The 20,076-nt window shown below is 44.8% G+C and overlaps 1 protein-coding gene and 1 long non-coding RNA gene across 4 annotated transcripts in view; one reads left to right on the forward strand and one right to left on the reverse strand.

Annotated features, from left to right (window-relative positions):
- The window catches only part of LOC144591990 (uncharacterized), a 46,821-nt gene extending 44,261 nt beyond the window's left edge, over positions 1-2,560 (forward strand). Inside the window, exon 4 of the long non-coding RNA XR_013547054.1 lies at positions 2,453-2,560. This is a non-coding gene — a long non-coding RNA (uncharacterized LOC144591990). The remainder of the gene's footprint in view (positions 1-2,452) is intronic.
- syk (spleen tyrosine kinase) overlaps positions 1-20,076 on the reverse strand; it is a 131,611-nt gene that overhangs the window by 55,138 nt on the left and 56,397 nt on the right. For all 3 annotated transcript variants that reach the window (XM_078396102.1, XM_078396103.1, XM_078396100.1), the window contains exon 2: positions 2,901-3,366. In XM_078396102.1, the coding sequence (XP_078252228.1) occupies positions 2,901-3,302 (402 nt within the window). In that variant the 5' untranslated portion in view covers positions 3,303-3,366. The remainder of the gene's footprint in view (positions 1-2,900; positions 3,367-20,076) is intronic.

A 20,076-nucleotide genomic window follows, 5' to 3' on the forward strand; every position in this document is an offset into this window, starting at 1 on the left:
AACTTACTTTTTGCTCAAGTTTATTGACAATGCAAAAAAAAACTGAAATCAAACCGCTTGTTCAAAAGACCTCATCAGGAAGTTTTCATTCACACAAAAAAACAACCATATCAGTAAACACAAAAAAATAAACATAAATAACCAACATCATATATAACACATAGAAACAGAACGAAAACAGATAATAACTACTACAATAACTTAATCGTTTATTAACAATGTTGAAAAGGCATAAGATAAATCAAGGAAATATGTCATATGGGTCACAGCAATGTTATTTTTGAAGCCAATTTAGATAATGAAATGTGCTTCTCTAATGTGAAACCTGTATTTGTCTTTTGGTAGACAAATACTTAATTCGAGGTCAAACTTTAGATAAACACAGGGATTTCATCTTCAACTGAAAGGAGAGAGAAAGAGAGAGAGAGAGAAAAAACAATACACATAAACTTTTCATAAACAAAAATAAACATAAACATACTTAAAATTTTAAAAATTCATATAACATCCCTAAATGATGAGCAAAAATTACTAAATAACGTGGGTGAATGAGGGACTGTACCTGCACGCCACTCCACAAACAGGACTGATGGAGACCGTGCATGCATCTGTACTCAAGTGAGTCACTTGATGATACACAAATCCGTCACGTACCGCTCCTGTCCACTAAAGGCCGTTTCACACTGGCGTCCTATAAACGTCGCTCAATATATTCCCTATGATTATTATACTTTTAAAAGATATAACAGGTTGAAGGCTTTACTATAATACCAAAGAATATGCCGTACATGTATAATAAAACTACGAATATGAAATTAAACACAAAAATGACTCAAAACGCATTTACATATGATTAGCCTATTTATCACTATTTCTCTCGGAACCCCTAGCGACCTCTCGCGGAACCCTAGGGTTCCAGGGAACTCCGGTTAAGAAATGCAGTGTAGGGAATGGTTAGGTGCTTCAGGTGGGAACTCTTCTTCATACTGCAGTTGGGGGAGAAGTCCCCTTGCTACACCTGTCCACTCCCTCCAGAGATGTTGCCTGCCTCACTGAGTTAATCCAGCATAGTTGTTCACTCAAGATACCAGCATCTGCAGTTCCTTGTGTCTCCAATAGTAAAGCACGTCCTCCCCTTCTGGATCTCAGTGACTTTTGTCAGCATCTAGCTGTTTTTCTATAACATCTGTAATTAAAGAATCGTTTTTATGTTGATATCTTGCATTCCTTGTATTTTTCTTCCTATTAAAGATACATGGACTCACATCACTATTTCTCCAGTCCTCTGGCACTATTCTGTTTACTATTGAAATCCGGTACATATGTAAAGGTGCCATTGGTAACTCTTCCAAGGCCATGTGTGTAATGTGTAATTTAGCAATGGCACAAATCATTTAGCAACTTGCACTGATTCACACTTCATGGGACTTTATCAACACCATGTGTTGCCAGACAAAATCATCGTCAGTAACGGCATGTGAATTAACTCACCATCATTTTGTGATAAAATCTGAGTGAGTAAATTGTTATAAAGCAAAATATATCAAAACCATCTTCCATGCATAACTGAATTGTAATAATCCTGCCTCAGATTAGTAATAATGGGTATGTAATAGCTTTGCCTAAGAAATGACCTAAATCAGTCAGTTTGCCAATCACCACTAGTCAACAGCAGATGCTATCTGACTAATCTTCACTCTGCTCTGGACCATCGGATGAAAAGAAACATATCATCAGGCCTTAAAGCGCCAGAAACCCAGGTTTGACCCTGACTACAGGTGCTGTCTGTGCAGAGTTTCTATGTTCTCCCTGTGACCACACGGTGTTGGGGAGTTTAATTATCTATTTCAACAATGTAACACGATGGATCATCTCCTGCACTACCATAAACTTGTTTCCAAATTAAATTTTGCAAAAGAAAAGGGTTTAGAAAAGATTTACGAGGATGGTGCCAGGACTAGAGGGTGTGAGCTATAGGGAGAGGTTGAGTAAGATGAGGTAATCTTATAGTGGTGTACAAAATCATGCGAGGAATAGATCGGGTAGATGTACAGAGTCTCTTGCCCAGAGTTGGGGAATCTAGGACCAGAGGACATAGGATCAAGGTGAAGGGGAAAAGATTTAATAGGAATCCGAGGGGTAACCTTTTCACACAAAGGGTGGCGGGTGTATTGAACAAGTTGCCAGAAGAGGTAGTTGAGGCTGGGACTATCCCATCATTTAAGAATCAGTTAGACAGGTACATGGATTGGACAGGTTTGGCGGGGTATGGGCCAAGCGCAGGCAGGTGGGATTAGTGTAGCTTGGACACGTTGGCCAGTGTGGGCAAGTTGGGCCAAAGGGCCTATTTCGATACTGTATCACTCTATGACTATGTCTTGTCTGGCACACTTGTCTTCCTCTTTCACTGTCTTGTGTAATATGTATAATTTATGTTTGTGTGTTATTCAAGTTGACACGTCTGTGATGCTGCTGCGATGCTGCTGCGATGCTGCTGCGATGCTGCTGCGAGCAAGATCTTCATTGCACCTGTACCTCGCCATAAAACAATAAATGCGACTTAACTTGAAGATCTTAGCTGCATTCCTCAACTAAATCAGACTCTCTACTATGCTATGCCCTGACTCTCAGGCAGAAGAAGGGTCTCGACCCAAAATGTCACCTATTCCTTTTCTCCAGAGATGCTCTCTGACCCGTTGAGTTACTCCAGTTTTTTGTGTCTGACCCATTGAATTACTCCAGCTTTCATGTCGTACAATGTTTGAACCTGGCTTTTGTTTCCTTTTATTTGCACAAGAGAAAATCTATGAGATTTAGAGAGCTAATGAATTATGCAAAACTCCTATATATATAGCTAACTCAAACACACAAACACAATACCAAAAGGAAGTCTTTGTTACCTTCAAGTTCCACGTCTGTTGAACATATTCCCTGATCAAATGGTCTTTCAGGTGTTCGAAAGGTCCTGATTTTGGTTCAATTCCACTTGGTCGATTACAGGGTCTTTTCAGAAGGCAGACAAGGCCATCAGTTTCTTCAGTGTGGTACTCACAGACGTCCACAGGACTTTGGTGGGACTTTCCTCCGGATATGTAATAATTTCCACTTAATTCTCTTTCTATTGTGTAATGATGGCACTTCTTGCCATATGCCACAGACAAGGCAAAGCCCCCAAGGTAGCTGCGACTCTGGCGTAAAAGATAGAGGCCATCAGCCATTCCAGCCTGCATCAGGAAGCTCTCTGCTTCATCTCGTGTGATACTGCCGTAGAAATAGGGAAGGTGATTTACCCTCTCAACCATTTTCTTGGTTGATATTTATATCTGGCACTAAGTAATCCTTTGGTCTTCTGAACTCCTGACTTTCCTTAAAAGAAAAAGAACAAGTTGATGTTGTTATAGCATTCATTATCTACTTAAAAACACATTTAGTTTTGTTTAGTTTGGAGATACAGCATGGAAACGGGTCATTCGGCCCACCGAGTCCATGCCAACCAACAATCACTAGTTCTATCCTACACACTAGGAACAATTAACAGAAGTGAAATAACCCGCTAGTCTTTGAGACGTGGGAAGAAACCGGAGCACCTGGAGAAAACTCTTGCAGTCACAGGGAGAACACGCAAACTCCACACAGATAGCACCCGTAATCTGGACCGAATCCAGATCTCTGGGGCTGTAAAGCAGCAACTCTACAAGTATTTATAACATCAGATTGCAATGATCCATAGACCTTGAAAAATATTTTGATGTAAGAATACAGAAATAATGAAGAACAGATATAATGGGATGTTTTGTTCACAATAATTTCTTCATGATGCATAGCTCTTTACACATAACCTGCTGAATTATTCCAAAATCTTGCTTACTATTACTTTGCAACATATTCATTGGTTATACAATTACCTGGCATAGAAGATATCAAAAATGAAAAGTACTTATTTAGCAGACCATCTGTAAAATACATGCATTGAGCCCAGGTTTAACTGAGTTTGATGATAGATATCTCCTCGTCATTTTAAGCCAAGTGCAAAAAATATTTTCTTGAGATTTTGGAATGGAGCAGTAATATAGAGACAAGGAATTGCAGATGCAAGAATGTTGAGTAAAACCCAAAGTGCTGGAGGGACTCAATGGGACAGGCAGCATCTGTGGAGGGAATGGAGGGTTAACATTTCAGTCTGAAGACAGGTTTCGACTCGAAATATTGCCTGTCCATTCCCTCCACAGATGTTGTCTGACCCGCTGAGTTCCTCCAGCATTGAGTTTGGATTTTTTTTAAACCATTTGATAAATTGTTATTTGAATCTTTTATTACCTCACACATCTGTTCCTATATACATTTCAACTTCCCTTCCCATACTGACCTTTTTATCCTGGGCCTCTTCCACTGTCAGAGTGAGGCCACACACAAATTGGAGGAACAGCACCTCGTATTTCTTGGGCAGCTTACAACCTAAGCAGTATGAACGTTGATTTCTCGAATTTCAAGTAACTCCTGCATTCCCTGTCCCCTCCCCCTTCTCTCCCCCACCCTAGGCATCCTACCAGTTCCACTGTTTGCATCATCGTATCCCTCTCGTTAGCACATCTTGTGTAACGAGATGCATGTTTCCTCAACATGCGTATGTAAGTGAGACCAGAGATGACAGAGCAGTTAGCCCAAAGAAGCTCTAGTTTTACCCGTTAAAACCTGGGATCACTGGATATTTAGATTTGTGATTAATCAATATATTCAGCAGCAATTATTGTCAGTGCATGTGTGCCCGGCAAGTTTCCCATCAGCAAAACTGAATAATGACCAGCGGCAAAGCTGCTAAAATGTAATCTGTATAGAAAGCCAGAGTGCGCAGAGCACAGAGATCTCGGAGGTTCAACTAAAGGACTATTGGAGTCCCACTGGTGACTATGATGAGAGCTTGGTTTGGGTTTATTTATGAAATCTAGTTCCTAACTGATTTAACTAACAGATAAATCATGCTGAGAAATTAGTTGATGGAGCAAATAGACCTTCGTAAACATGTCCACAATCAATGTGAGCATTTGGTGGGAAGATAAATAACAAATTTGTACCCCAGTGTGGGATAAGGTTAATGACTGGACATCATGTAGATACTTTGTCCTAAGATAACTAAAGGAAATAACGTTGTGAGGGTATAACTTTGGCAATACGGAGACACAACGGACTGCAAATGCTGGAATCTTGCCTAGAACACAAAGTGATGGAGTAACTCAGCAGGTCAAGCAGCATCTCTGGAGGACATGGACAGGTGATGTTACAGGCAGGGCCCTTCTTCAGGCTGAGTGTGGTGGGGGGAGAAAGCTGGAAAAGAGATGGGACAAAGCCTGGTAAGTGATAGGTGGATACAGGTGAGGGGAGTTTTGATTGCCAGGTGTGTGGACAAAGGCTAGAGCTAGGGTTTCAGATAAGGAGAGAAGAGAAGTGAAAGAGGAGGGAAATGTAAAGCCAGAGGGAGGGATAGAGGAGGAAGGTATATTTTCAAGGTGTGCCCTGATAAAGACAAAAAAAAAGACACAAAGTGCGAGAGTAATTCAGCAGGTCAGGCAGTATCCCTGGAGAACATGGATAGGTAAAGACAATAGACAATAGACAATAGGTGCAGGAGTAGGCCATTCAGCCCTTCGAGCCAGCACCGCCATTCAATGCGATCATGGCAGATCACTCTCAATCAGTACCCCGTTCCTGCCTTCTCCCCATACCCCCTCACTCCGCTATCCTTAAGAGCTCTATCCAGCTCTCTCTTGAAAGAATCCAACGAACTGGCCTCCACTGCCTTCTGAGGCAGAGAATTCCACACCTTCACCACTCTCTGACTGAAAAAGTTCTTCCTCATCTTCGTTCTAAATGGCCTACCCCTTATTCTTAAACTGTGGCCTCTTGTTCTGGACTCCCCCAACATTGGGAACATGTTTCCTGCCTCTAATGTGTCCAATCCCCTAATTATCTTATATGTTTCAATAAGATCCCCCCTCATCCTTCTAAATTCCAGTGTATACAAGCCTAATTGCTCCAGCCTTTCAACATACGACAGTCCCGCCATTCCGGGAATTAACCTAGTGAACCTATGCTGCACGCCCTCAATAGCAAGAATATCCTTCCTCAAATTTGGAGACCAAAAGTGCACATAGTACTCCAGGTGCGGTCTCACCAGGGCCCGGTACAACTGTAGAAGGACCTCTTTGCTCCTATACTCAACTCCTCTTGTTATGAAGGCCAACATTCCATTTGCTTTCTTCACTGCCTGCTGTACCTGCATGCTTCCTTTCAGTGACTGATGCACTAGGAGACCCTGATCTCGTTGAACATCCCCTCTTCCTAACTTGACACCATTCAGATAATAATCTGCCTTTCTATTCTTACTTCCAAAGTGAATAACCTCACACTTATCTACATTAAACTGCATCTGCCATGTATCCGCCCACTCACAAAACCTGTCCAAGTCACCCTGCAGCCTTATTGCATCTTCCTCACAATTCACACTACCCCCCAGCTTAGTATCATCTGCAAATTTGCTAATGGTCCTTTTAATCCCTTCATCTAAGTCATTAATGTATATCGTAAATAGCTAGGTTCCCAGCACCGAACCTTGCGGTACCCCACTGGTCACTGCCTGCCATGCCGAAAGGGACCCATTTATCCCCACTCTTTGCTTTCTGTCTGTCAACCAATTTTCTATCCATGTCAGTACCCTACCCCCAATACCATGTGCTCTAATTTTGCCCACTAATCTCCTATGTGGGACCTTGTCGAAGGCTTTCTGAAAGTCGAGGTACACCACATCCACTGACTCTCCCCTGTCAATTTTCCTAGTTTCATCCTCAAAAAATTCCAGTAGATTTGTCAAGCATGATTTCCCCTTCGTAAATCCATGCCGACTCGGAATGATCCTGTTACTGCTATCCAAATGCTCAGCAATTTCGTCTTTTATAATTGACTCCAGCATCTTCCCCACCACTGATGTCGGACTAACTGGTCTATAATTACCCGTTTTCTCTCTCCCTCCTTTCTTAAAAAGTGGGATAACATTTGCTATCCTCCAATCCACAGGAACTGATCCTGAATCTATAGAACATTGAAAAATGATCTCCAATGCTTCTACTATTTCTTGAGCCACCTCCTTAAGTACCCTGGGATGCAGACCATCAGGCCCTGGGGATTTATCAGCCTTCAGTCCCATCAGTCTACCCAAAACCATTTCCTGCCTAATGTGGATTTCCTTCAGTTCCTCCATCACCCTAGGTTCTCCGGCCCCTAGAACATTTGGGAGATTGTGTGTATCTTCCTCAGTAAAGACAGATCCAAAGTAACGGTTTAACTCGTCTGCCATTCCTTTGTTCCCCATAATAAATTCCCCTGCTTCTGTCTTCAAGGGACCCACATTTGCCGTGACTATTTTTTTCCTCTTCACGTACCTAAAAAAACTTTTGCTATCCTCCTTTATATTATTGGCTAGTTTATTCTCGTACCTCATCTTTTCTCCCCGTATTGCCTTTTTAGTTAACTTTTGTTGCTCTTTAAAAGAGTCCCAATCCTCTGTCTTCCCACTCTTCTTTGCTATGTTATACTTATATTAAGGGGCGTGGCTGTGTTCTGCAGCTGCGGCTCACCGGCAGTCTCTCTGTCTTTTTTTTGTTTTTTGTCTATTGTCATCGTTTAATGTACGTTTTGTTCTATTTTTAACTCTGTGTATGTGGGGGGGGTGGTGGGGGGGTTGGGGGAAACCTTTTTTCTAATCTCTTCCTCAACGGAGATGCGACCTTTACCGTGTCGTATCTCCGTTCGCGCTACGGCCTAACATCGTGGAGTCGGCGGCCTCCAGCTGGGATCGACCTTGAAGACTCCGGTCGCAGGGCCTGGACTTAAAATCTCGGAGGCTTCGGCCATGGGCCCTGCAGACCGCAACATCGGGAGTTCGCAGGTCCCTGGCTGGCGACCGGTTTTTGGGAGCTCCAGCCGTAGCAGCTTCGACCGCCCCGAAGTGCGAGGTATGATCGACCCGCTCGCAGGCCCCTCATCGCCCTGCGTGGCCTGGCCGCAGCACTTTCCATCGCCCGGTGGGGGCTCAGGACTTTCATCGGCCTGCTCGGCTCGGCCCTGGGACTTTCCATCGCCCAGTGGGGGCTCAGGACTTTCATCGGCCTGCTCGGCTCGGCCCTGGGACTTTCCATCGCCCGGTGGGGGCTTCAAAAAGTTGCGAGCCTCGATCACCTCGTGGCTCCACGGGAGAAGAATGAGGAGGAGATAAGACTTTGCCTTCCATCACAGTGAGGGTATGCCTAGAGCAATCACTGTGATGGCTGTTTGTGTAAAAATTGTATCTGTGTGTCCTGTGCTTTTTTGTTGTCTACTGCCGGACCCTGACGTGAGAGGACGCTGGCGTTGTTTATTCGCCGCTTTTCCGTTAGGATAGTTTGTCTGTTTGTTTTTATGTTGATTGTTTTTGTAAAGCGCTTTGAGCACCCGATAAGGCGCTATATAAAATAAATGCTTATTATTATTATTATATTATTATATTATACTTCCTCTCCTTAATTTTTATGCTGTCCTTGACTTCCCTTGTCAGCCACAGGTGTCTCTTACTCCCCTTAGAGTCTTTCCGCCTCTTTGGGATAAATTGATCCTGCAACCACAATCCGATCACCTCTCACTGTTTCTACTGCCCGCATACAAACCCCTCATCCGCAAGACCAAACCCACAATAAAGACGGTCAAAATATGGCCCGAGGATGCCACCCTACAACTCCAGGACTGCTTTGATCGCACCGACTGGGACCTGTTTGCACAACAGGCCACCTACGGTTCAGAGGTAGACTTGGAGGAATACGCATCCACTGTGCTCTCCTACATCAACTGCTGTGTGGAGAATGTCACGGAGGACAAGGACATAAAGATGTTCCCAAACCGGAAACCCTGGATGAACAAGGAGGTACAGAACCTGCTGAGGGCACGCAACAATGCCTTTAAATCTGGTGACACTTCAGCATACATTGTTGCCAGATCACACCTGAGCAAAGGTATTAAAAGGGCCAAAGACACCCATAGGCAACGGGTGGAAGACCACTTCAACACCACGGACACCAGAAGCATGTGGCAGGGTGTCAGGGACATCACTGGCTACAAGAGCAGCCCTGCCTGCCCCCACAGCGATATGGCACTGACCAACGAGCTTAACACCTTCTTTGCCCGCTTTGAAACTGGCAAAACCACCTTGAGTGAAAGAACCCCAGCCAAGGCGGTGGGACAGGTCTTGCAACTGAGCACACAGGAGGTACAACGCGCTCTGCAAAGGGTCAACCCACGCAAGGTTGCAGGACCGGATGGAGTTCAAGGAAGGGTACTGAAGGACTGTGCTGAACAGCTGGCTGAGGTATTCACCAGGATCTTTAACCTGTCATTATCTCTGGCTACAGTCCCCAAGTGCCTGAAGTCAGCTATCATAGTTCCGGTGCCGAAAAAAGCAAAGATCTCCAACCTGAACGACTACCGCCCGGTTGCCCTAACGCCGATAGTCATGAAGTGATTTGAGAGGCTGGTCCTCTCACACATCAAATCCAGCATCCCTGACTCACTGGACCCACATCAATTTGCATACAGGGCAAATAGATCCACAGAGGACGCCATCTCTCTGGCTCTTCACACTGTCCTGACTCACCTAGAGAGACAGGGCATGTACGTGAGGATGCTATTCATAGACTATTCATAGACTATAGCTCCGCCTTCAACACGGTCATCCCCACCAAGCTCATCACCAAACTCCACCAGCTAGGCCTCAGCTCGTCAACAACTTCTCCTTTGACTCCTCCCACTTCCTCCAAACCAGAGGCGTAGCTATGGGCACTCGCATGGGCCCTAGCTACGCCTGCCTCTTTGTCGGGTACGTCGAACAATCCCTGTTCCAGACGTACACTGGCCCCATCCCCGAACTCTACCTCCGCTACATCGACGACTGCATTGGTGCTACCTCTTGCACCCATGCAGAACTCACTGACTTTATACACTTCACCTCCAATTTCCATCCTGCCCTTAAATATACCTGGACTATCTCTGACATCTCCCTCCCGTTTCTGGACCTCACCATCTCCATCACAGGAGAAAAATTAGTGACGGACATTTATTACAAGCCCACCGACTCGCACGGCTATCTGGACTACACTTCTTCCCACCCGGTCCCCTGCAAAAAGTCTATCCCCTACTCCCAATTCCTCCGTCTACGCCGCATCTGTGCCCGGGATGAGGTGTTTCAGACTAGGGCTTCCGAGATGTCCTCGTTTTTCAGAAAACGGGGCTTCCCCTCCTCCATTATAGATGAGGCTCTCACTAGGGTCTCTTCTACATCCCGCAGCTCCGCTCTTGCTCCCCATCCCCCCACTCGCAACAAGGACAGGATCCCCCTCGTTCTCACCTTCCACCCCACCAGCCAGCGGATCCAACATATCATCCACCAACATTTCCGTCACCTACAACAGGACCCCACCACTGGCCATATCTTCCCATCCCCTCCCCTCTCTGCATTCCGCAGAGACCGTTCCCTCCGCAACTCCCTGGTCCACTCGTCCCTTCCTACCCAAACCACCCTAACCCCGGGCACTTTCCCTTGCAACCGCACGAGATGCAACACCTGTCCCTTTACCTCCCCCCTCAACTCCATCAAAGGACCCAAACATTCTTTCCAGGTGAGACAGAGGTTCACCTGCACCTCCTCCAACCTCATCTATTGCATCCGCTGCTCTAGATGTCAACTCATCTATATCGGCGAAACCAAGCGCAGGCTCGGCGATCGCTTCGCTGAACACCTGCGCTCGGTCCGCATTAACGCCACTGATCTCCCGGTGGCCCAGCACTTCAACTCCCCCTCCCATTCCCAGTCTGACCTCTCTGTCATGGGCCTCCTCCAGTGCCATAGTGAGGCCCGCCGGAAATTGGAGGAGCAGCACCTCATATTTCGCCTGGGCAGTTTGCGGCCCGGTGGTATGAACGTTGACTTCTCCAACTTCAGATAGCTCCTCTGTCCCTCCCTTCCCCTCCTCCTTCCCAGATCTCCCTCTATCTTCCTGTCTCCACCTATATCCTTCCTTTGTCCCACCCCCGACATCAGTCTGAAGAAGGGTCTCGACCCGAAACGTCACCCATTCCTTCTCTCCCGAGATGCTGCCTGACCTGCTGAGTTACTCCAGCATTTTGTGAATAAATCGATTTGTACCAGCATCTGCAGTTATTTTCTTATATTATGTGACTGGATCCTGGACTTCCTGCTGGAACGACCGCAGGCAGTGAGAATGGGCCCGCACCTGTCCTCCACTATCACCCTGAGTACCGGCACACCACAGGGCTGTGTTCTGAGCCCCATGCTCTACTCCCTCTTCACACACGACTGTGTTCCTGCATTCGACATCAACACCATTGTCAAGTTTGCAGATGACACAACGGTGATCGGGCTGATCACCAACGGGGATGAAACAAACTATAGAGCGGAGGTGCAGAACCTGGCGGACTGGTGCTCGGATAACAACCTGTCCCTAAATACCACCAAGACCAAGGAGCTGATCATCAACTTCTGTAGGTCACATTACGGGGAATATGCCCCGATCTCTATCAACGGGGACAGTGTGGAGAGAGTGTCCAGCTTCAAGTTTCTGGGCACTCACATTTCGGAGGACCTAACATGGTCCAATAACACTGCTGCGCTGGTCAAGAAGGCACAACAAAGACTGTTCTACTTAAGAACACTGAAAAAGTCTGGTCTACCCCAACAGCTGCTGACGACCTTCTACCGCTGCACCATAGAGAGCATCCTAACGCATGGCATCCCTGTGTGGTACCTCAGCTGCACGGAGGCAGAAAGAAAAGCTCTACAGCGGGTAGTCCATAGAGCTCAGAGGGCCATCGGAACACAGCTACCAGACTTGGAGGGCATCTACAACACACGATGCCTCAGAAAAGCCACCAGCATCCACAAAGACTCTTCACACCCCTGCAACAGTCTGTTCGAACTCCTTCCATCGGGCAGACGATACAAGGCCTTCTATGCCCGCACCTCCAGACTCAGGAACAGTTTCATCCCCAGGGCCATAGCTGCTATGAACCGGTCCTGCTGAGCCGGATGGCCACAACGCATAGATCAACTTGCACTTTACCCTGTCCAAAACTGTTACAACTGTTTCGTTTCGTTGGGTTGCTGCTGTCTAAATTGCCTAAATTATTGCATCGTATGGGAGGCGCATTCCCAATCTCGTTGTACCCCTGGGTACAATGACAATAAAGATATATTGTATTGTATTGTATTGTATTATTCCCAGGAATACCTGCCATTGCTGTTCTACCGTCTTCCCTGCTAGGGCCTCCTTCCAGTCAATTTTGGCCAGCTCCTGCCTCATGCCTCTGTAATCCCCTTTGCTATACTGTAATACCGACACTTCCGATTTTCCCTTCTGCCTTTCCATTTGCAGAGTAAAACTTATCATGTTGTGATCACTGCCTCCTAATGGCTCTTTTACCTCTAGTCCCCTTATCAGATCAGGATCATTACACAACACTAAATCCAGAATTGCCTTCTCCCTGGTAGGCTCCTGGTAAAGTTTCAGGTTGGGGCCCTTCTTCAGGAGAATAAAGGGTGTAAGACGCACCCTTGTCACTCGGCTTTCTTCAGTGCATGACTGGTGTCTCTATGGACACATCAACACAATGTACTGGCCAGGCTCTTCCATCATTGAGTACAGGAGACAGCCTGGCACAGCTAATTTGATTAAATGGATTTAAAGTAGATGGATCCCCATCAATATCACATTGGATATCAGTATAGGAGTATAGGAGCAAAGAGTTGAGTATAGGAGCAAAGAGGTCCTTCTGCAGTTGTACAGGGCCCTAGTGAGACCGCACCTGGAGTACTGTGTGCAGTTTTGGTCTCCAAATTTGAGGAAGGATATTCTTGCTATTGAGGGCGTGCAGCGTAGGTTTACTAGGTTAATTCCCAGAATGGCGGGACTATCATATGTTGAAAGACTGGAGCGACTAGGCTTGTATACTCTGGAATTTAGAAGGATGAGAGGAGATCTTATCGAAACGTATAAGATTATTAAGGGGTTGGACACATTAGAGGCAGGAAACATGTTCCCAATGTTGGGGGAGTCCAGAACAAGGGGCAACAGTTTAAGAATAAGGGGTAGGCCATTTAGAACTGAGATGAGGAAAAACTTTTTCAGTCAGAGAGATGTGAATCTTTGGAATTCTCTGCCTCAGAAGGCAGTGGAGGCCAATTCTCTGAAAGCATTCAAGAGAGAGCTGGATAGAGCTCTTAAGGATAGCGGAGTCAGGGGGTATGGGTAGAAGGCAGGACCGGGGTACTGATTGAGAATGATCAGCCATGATCACATTGAATGGCGGTGCTGGCTCGAAGGGCCGAATGGCCTCCTCCTGCACCTATTGTCTATTGTCTATTGACCAGGCACTCTTCCGTCAATATACAGTGGATTGGAGCTTGACAAGACAAAGCTTGCTTCTACTACTGAGAAGGAAAAGACATGTTGGTATTTTTACTGCAGTCATTGCATGCAGTCCTTATCAAACATCACAGACTTGTTGCATAATAGATAAAAGTGCAAGTTATTTCAGCATAGACGTTTATAAAACAGATAAAACCGAATTTCCAAATAATGCTTAATCAAACTAATAAAGCAGCTAAATTGGTGCCATACCAGATCTAAATTCCATTTGCCTCATTATTTCATTTCAATTATAAAAAGATGAATGAGAAAGATAAAAGAATCTAGCAGCACCAGTAACTGATACGATTAACATCGGCAGTGAGCATTTTCACACTCTCAGAGGGCTGTTAGGAAAACATTTGTTCAAATGGAAGCAAGAAAATTGGCAACAGTGAGAGGTGCAAGAAGCCTGGGCTTGAAAATCCACTGTCAGTTCAATAGAGATTACTGTGCTTCATTGTTGACTTGGTGCCAATGAACTGCTTTAAATTTTCTGCTTCATCACACTTGAATAATTGCATTCTGGCATTGCAGCTTTACCTTTGTTTTTTTCTATTCCCAAAGCCAATACTTTTTAACTATCTAGGCTGCTTTGCAAAACCCCAGCAAAATATTTGAATATCATCATCTTTGGAATAAGAGTAGATTCTGCAGTCCCTCTCCCATGTGCTAGAAATGCGAAGATACTACAATTGCAGCTCTGTGTGCTAAGTGTGCTGCAGAGTTTCCAGGCTTACAAAGCAGTGTGGGGTCTGTATTGCACAGACATGGATGGCCAAGCAGAACATGAGAGCTTATCGCCTACAAGCAGTGCAACTCTATTTAAAAATATTCTCTTTGAACGTAATCTTTAACAATTAATGCTAGTGGCCTATAAACTCACATTCTTAGTTTAATTAGCAATGGCTTATGTGGCAATATGGAAGCTGACGGTGTAGTCCAAATTTGGCAATCCTAAGTATGCCGGTGTGCATCATGGGAAGTGCAAATCATACATTTCAGAGTCAGTCTGTAAAAAACACAGCAGCTGGGAATTAATCAGCATGAGCCTATAACAACCCCGTGAAAACTAATCTGTGCTATTTTCAGCACATGTATGGATTCAGTTTAAAAGTGCCAGCTGGAATTAGCCAAATAATGTTATGATAACGTGAAAGGTGAAGGGCATATCACATATGTAAAGGATCAGGCCTTTCTCTAGGCAAGATCTGTTCTCACCTCTAAAGCACCGCTGAATTAATTATGGCCGATATACTTTAATAAAGATATTTCCATATCTGTCGCTATTTAACTCTATCTCTATGTGACATGTAAATTGACTGTTTTGCAGATTTGTTTTCTCCAATTTAGAACCAAAGAATCTGCAAGCTATTCTTAGCACTCCATTTTATATCCCTGTCAGATTATTTCTGTTCAGTTGCTAATTTTCGTAGTATTAATATTGTTTTAAATAGCACAGCGAAAAGATTTAATGGAACACCTCAACAGTGCATTAAAAATAATTTAAAAATTAAAATCATGTTTGTTTAAGCCAGTCAGTACCTCCTGAAATCTACAATTCAAGGGCAAAATTAACTGTAAATAGAGGCTATACTTCAAAGAACAATTCAATAGAGGACAAAAAGCCATGAGGACTATACAGTGCCAATTCTAACTTGTTGAACAGTTGGTTAGTATTAATGGAAGTGATGGACTCAAAGTGAGGTTGATGAAATCATTTTGAGATTCATCCCTCTACAATACCCAGATGCCTACCTTCAGATGCATCTGTTTGTTTCAGGAAATAGGCATAGAGTGTCAGAGTGATACAGCATGGAAACAAGCCGTTTGGCCCAACTTGCCCACACTGGCCTGCCCTCCAAACCTGCCTTATCCATGTACCTTCTAACTGTTTCTTAAATGCTGGGGTAGACCCCGCCTCAACTACCTCCTCTGACAGCTTGTTCCATACACCCATCGCCCATCGTGTGAAAAAGGTACCCCTCAAATTCCTATTAAATCGTTTCCCCTTCACCTTAAACCTATAGCCTCTTGTCCTCGACCCGCCTCTTCTGGGCAAGAGACTGTGCATCTACCTGATCTATCCCTCTCATGATTTTATACATCTCTATCCTCCTCTGCTCCAAGGAATAGAGTCCCAGTCTACTCAACCTCTGCCTATAGCTCAGACCCTCTAGTCTTGGCAACATCATCGTAAATCTTCTCTGTCCTTTTTCCAGCTTGACAACATTGTTGTACCAGCATCTGCAGTTATTTTCTCACACTACTTGTTCTTTATCCGGTTTTTCGCCTCTCCCAGGAGATCACTCAGTTCTTTTGGGTGGGCGGTTGGAGCGGTTGGAGTAGCGGCCGGGCGGTAGGTTTAGTAACCGAGCGCGGGGCTTTGTTTGGAGAGTATGACTGCCAGGGCAGTTTTTTGTTCTGGGTGTCAGATGTGGGGAATCTGGGAGTCTGATAGTCTTCCAGACATCCACATCTACGCCAGGTGTGACGAGATGGGGCTCCTAAGGGACCGTATTAGGAACCTGGAGCGGCAGATTGATGACCTCCGTCTGATCAGGGAGAGTGAGGAGGTTATAGATAGGAGTTACAGGGAGGTGGTCACTCCTAGACCACGGGAGGTAGACAAGTGGGTCACTGTTAGGGGGGGCAAGGAACAGAGGCAGGGACTAGGGAGTACCCCGGTGGCTGTACCCCTTGGAAATAAGTACTCCTGTTTAAGTACTGTTGGGGGGGACAGCCTACCTGGGGGCAACGACGGTGCCCGGGCCTCTGGCAAGGAGTCCGGCCCTGTTGCTCAGAAGGGTAGGGAAAGGAAGAGGAGAGCAGTAGTAATAGGGGACTCTATAGTGAGGGGGTCAGATAGGCGTTTCTGTGGACGCAGTCGGGAGACCCGGATGGTGGTTTGCCTCCCTGGTGCCGGTGTCCGGGATGTGTCTGAGCGTGTCCAGGATATCCTGAAAGGGGAGGGAGAGGAGCCAGAGGTCGTGGTACATATAGGTACCAACAATATAGGTAGGATAAGGGAAGAGGTCCTGAAAAGAGAATTCAGGGGGCTAGGAAGAGAGTTAAAAAAAAGGACTTCCAAAGTAATAATCTCAGGCTTACTGCCTGTGCCACGCGATAGTGAGAATAGGAATGGAGTGAGGTGGAGGATAAATACGTGGCTGAGGAACTGGTGCAGGGAGCAGGGTTTCAAGTTTCTGGATCATTGGGACCTCTTCTGGGGGAAGTATGACCTGTACAAAAAGGACGGGTTGCATCTGAACCCGAGGGGAACCAATATCCTGGCGGGGAGATTTGCTAAAATAACTGCGGAGACTTTAAACTAGTACGGTTGGGGGGAGGGACTCAAACACAGATAGCTAATAGGCAGTGTGTGAGGCAGGAGGCAGAAAAGGGAAACACTCAGACCCAATATGTAGGAGAGAAAGAAGGGAAAAGAAATAAACTGAGAATAAGAAATGATGGGTCCCTTAAATGTGTATATTTTAATGCTAGGAGCATTGTAAGAAAGGTGGATGAGCTTAGAGCCTGGATTGACATCTGGAAGTATGATGTTGTGGCGATCAGTGAAACATGGTTGCAGGAGGGTTGCGATTGGCAATTAAATATTCCAGGATATCATTGTTTCAGATGTGATAGAATCGGAGGGGCAAGAGGTGGGGGTGTTGCATTGCTTGTCAGGGAGGATATCACAGCAGTGCTTTGGCAGGACAGACTAGAAGGCTCGATTAAGGAGGCTGTTTGGGTGGAACTCAGAAATGAGAAAGGTTTAGCAACACTTATAGGGGTGTATTATAGACCGCCAAATAGGGAACGAGAATTGGAAGAGCAAATATGTAAGGAGATAGCAGATATTAGTAGTAAGCACAGAGTGGTGATTGTGGGTGATTTCAATTTTCCGTATATAGACTGGGAATCACATTCTGTTAAAGGGCTGGATGGTTTGGAGTTTGTAAAATGTGTGCAGGATAGTTTTTTGCAGCAATACGTAGAGGTGCCTACCAGAGAAGGGGCAGTGTTGGACTTCCTGTTAGGAAATGAGATGGGTCAGGTGACGGAGGTATGTGTTGAGGAGCACTTTGGGTCTAGTGATCATAATGCCATTAGTTTCAATATCATTATGGAGAAGGTCAAATCTGGACCAAGGGTTGAGATTTTGGATTGGAGAAAGGCTAATTTTGAGGAGATGAGAAAGGATTTAAAAGGAGTGAAATGGAAATTGTTGTTTTATGAAAAGGATATAATAGAGAAATGGAGGATATTTAAAGGTGAAATTTTGAGAGTACAGAGTCTTTATGTCCCTGTTCGGTGGAAAGGAAAGAATAATAATTTGAAAGAGCCGTGGTTTTCCAGGGAAATTGGACACTTGGTTCGGAAAAAGAGGGAGATATACAATAAATATAAGCGGCAGGGAGTAAATGAGGTTCTTGAGGAATATAAAGAATGTAAAAGGAATCTTAAAAAGGAAATTAGAAAAGCGAAAAAAAGATATGAGGTTGCTTTGGCAAGTAATGTAAAAGTAAACCCCAAGGGGTTCTACAGATATGTCAATAGCAAAAGGATAGTGAGGGATAAAATTGGTCCATTAGAGAGTCAGAGTGGACAGCTATGTGCTGAGCCGGAAGAAATGGGGGAGATATTAAACAATTTCTTTTCTTCGGTATTTACCGAGGAGAAGGATATTGAATTATGTGAGGTAAGCGAAACAAGTAGAGTAGTGATGGAAATTAGGATGATTAAAGAAGAGGAGGTACGGACACTTTTGAAGAATATAAAAGTGGATAAGTCTCCAGGTCCTGATAGGATATTCCCTAGGACATTGAGGGAAGTTAGTGCAGAAATAGCAGGGGCTATGACGGAAATATTTCAAACGTCATTAGAAACAGGGATGGTGCCGGAAGATTGGCGCATTGCGCATGTTGTGCCTTTGTTTAAAAAAGGTTCTAAAAGTAAACCTAGCAATTATAGACCTATTAGTTTGACGTCTGTGGTGGGAAAATTAATGGAAAAGATACTTAGGGACAATATATATAATTATTTGGATAATCAAGGCCTGATTAGAAACAGTCAACATGGATTTGTGCCTGGAAGGTCATGTTTGACTAATCTTCTTGAATTTTTTGAAGAGGTTACCAGGGAAATTGATAAGGGCAAGGCTGTGGATGTTGTCTATATGGACTTCAGTAAGGCATTTGACAAGGTTCAACATGGAAGGTTGATTAAGAAGGTTAAATCGTTGGGTATTAATAGTGAGGTTGCAAGATGGATTCAACAATGGCTGAATGGGAGATACCAGAGGGTAACGGTTGACAATTGTATGTCAGGTTGGAGGCCAGTGTCTAGTGGAGTGCCCCAAGGATCTGTGTTGGGTCCACTGTTGTTTGTCATTTACATTAATGATCTGGATGATGGTGTGGCAAATTGGATTAGTAAATATGCAGATGATACTAAGATAGGTGGAGTAGTTGATAGTGAGGTAGATTTTCAAAGTCTACAGAGAGACTTGGGCCTTTTGGAAGGGTGGGCTGAAAGATGGCAGATGGAGTTTAATGCTGATAAGTGTGAGGTGCTGCATTTTGGTAGGACAAATCAAAATAGGACATACAGGGTAAATGGTAGGGAATTGAGGAATGCAGTGGAACAGAGGGATCTGGGAATAACTGTGCATTGTTCCCTGAAGGTGGAATCTCATGTGGATAGGGTGGTGAAGAAGGCGTTTGGTATGCTTGCCTTTATAAATCAGAGCATCGAGTATAGAAGTTGGGATGTAATGTTGAAATTGTACAGGGCATTGGTGAGGCCGAATCTGGAGTATGGTGTGCAGTTCTGGTCGCCAAATTATAGGAAGGATGTCGACAAAATGGAGAGGGTACAGAGGAGATTTACTAGAATGTTGCCTGGGTTTCAGCACTTAGGCTACAGAGAGAGGTTGAACAGGTTGGGTCTTTATTCTTTGGAGCGTAGAAGGTTGAGGGGGGACTTGATAGAGGTTTTTAAAATTATGAGAGGGACGGACAGAGTTGACGTGGGTAGGCTTTTCCCTTTGAGAGTGGGGAAGATTCCAACAAGGGGACATAGCTTCAGAATTGAGGGACAAAGGTTTAGGGGTAACATGAGGGGGAACTTCTTTACTCAGAGGGTTGTGGCTGTATGGAATGGGCTTCCGGTGGAAGTGGTGGAGGCTGGCTCGATTTTATTATTTAAGAGTAAATTGGATAGGTATATGGATAGGAGGGGATTGGAGGGTTATGGTCTGAGTGCAGGTAGATGAGACTAGGTCAGGGAGAATGGTCGGCGTGGACTGGTAGGGCCGGACAGGCCTGTTTCCATGCTGTAGTTGTTATATGTTATATGTTATATGTTATTTGTTTAACATGGTGCCCAGAACTGAATATAATTTTTTAATATGCAAACTATGGTGCACATGCATGCATGAACTGGTTAAAGAATGTATTGTGCTGGTTTGACTAGTTTCACTGGAACAAGGACAGGTTATGCTCAAGTACTGTTGAGGCTCAATGAGAAGAGGCGAGACCTCGAAATAAATTGCAAGTTTGTTAACCTTGAT

The sequence above is a fragment of the Rhinoraja longicauda genome, chromosome 3, assembly GCF_053455715.1.
Source record: "Rhinoraja longicauda isolate Sanriku21f chromosome 3, sRhiLon1.1, whole genome shotgun sequence".
In the NCBI taxonomy this organism is placed as follows: Eukaryota; Metazoa; Chordata; class Chondrichthyes; order Rajiformes; family Arhynchobatidae; genus Rhinoraja; species Rhinoraja longicauda.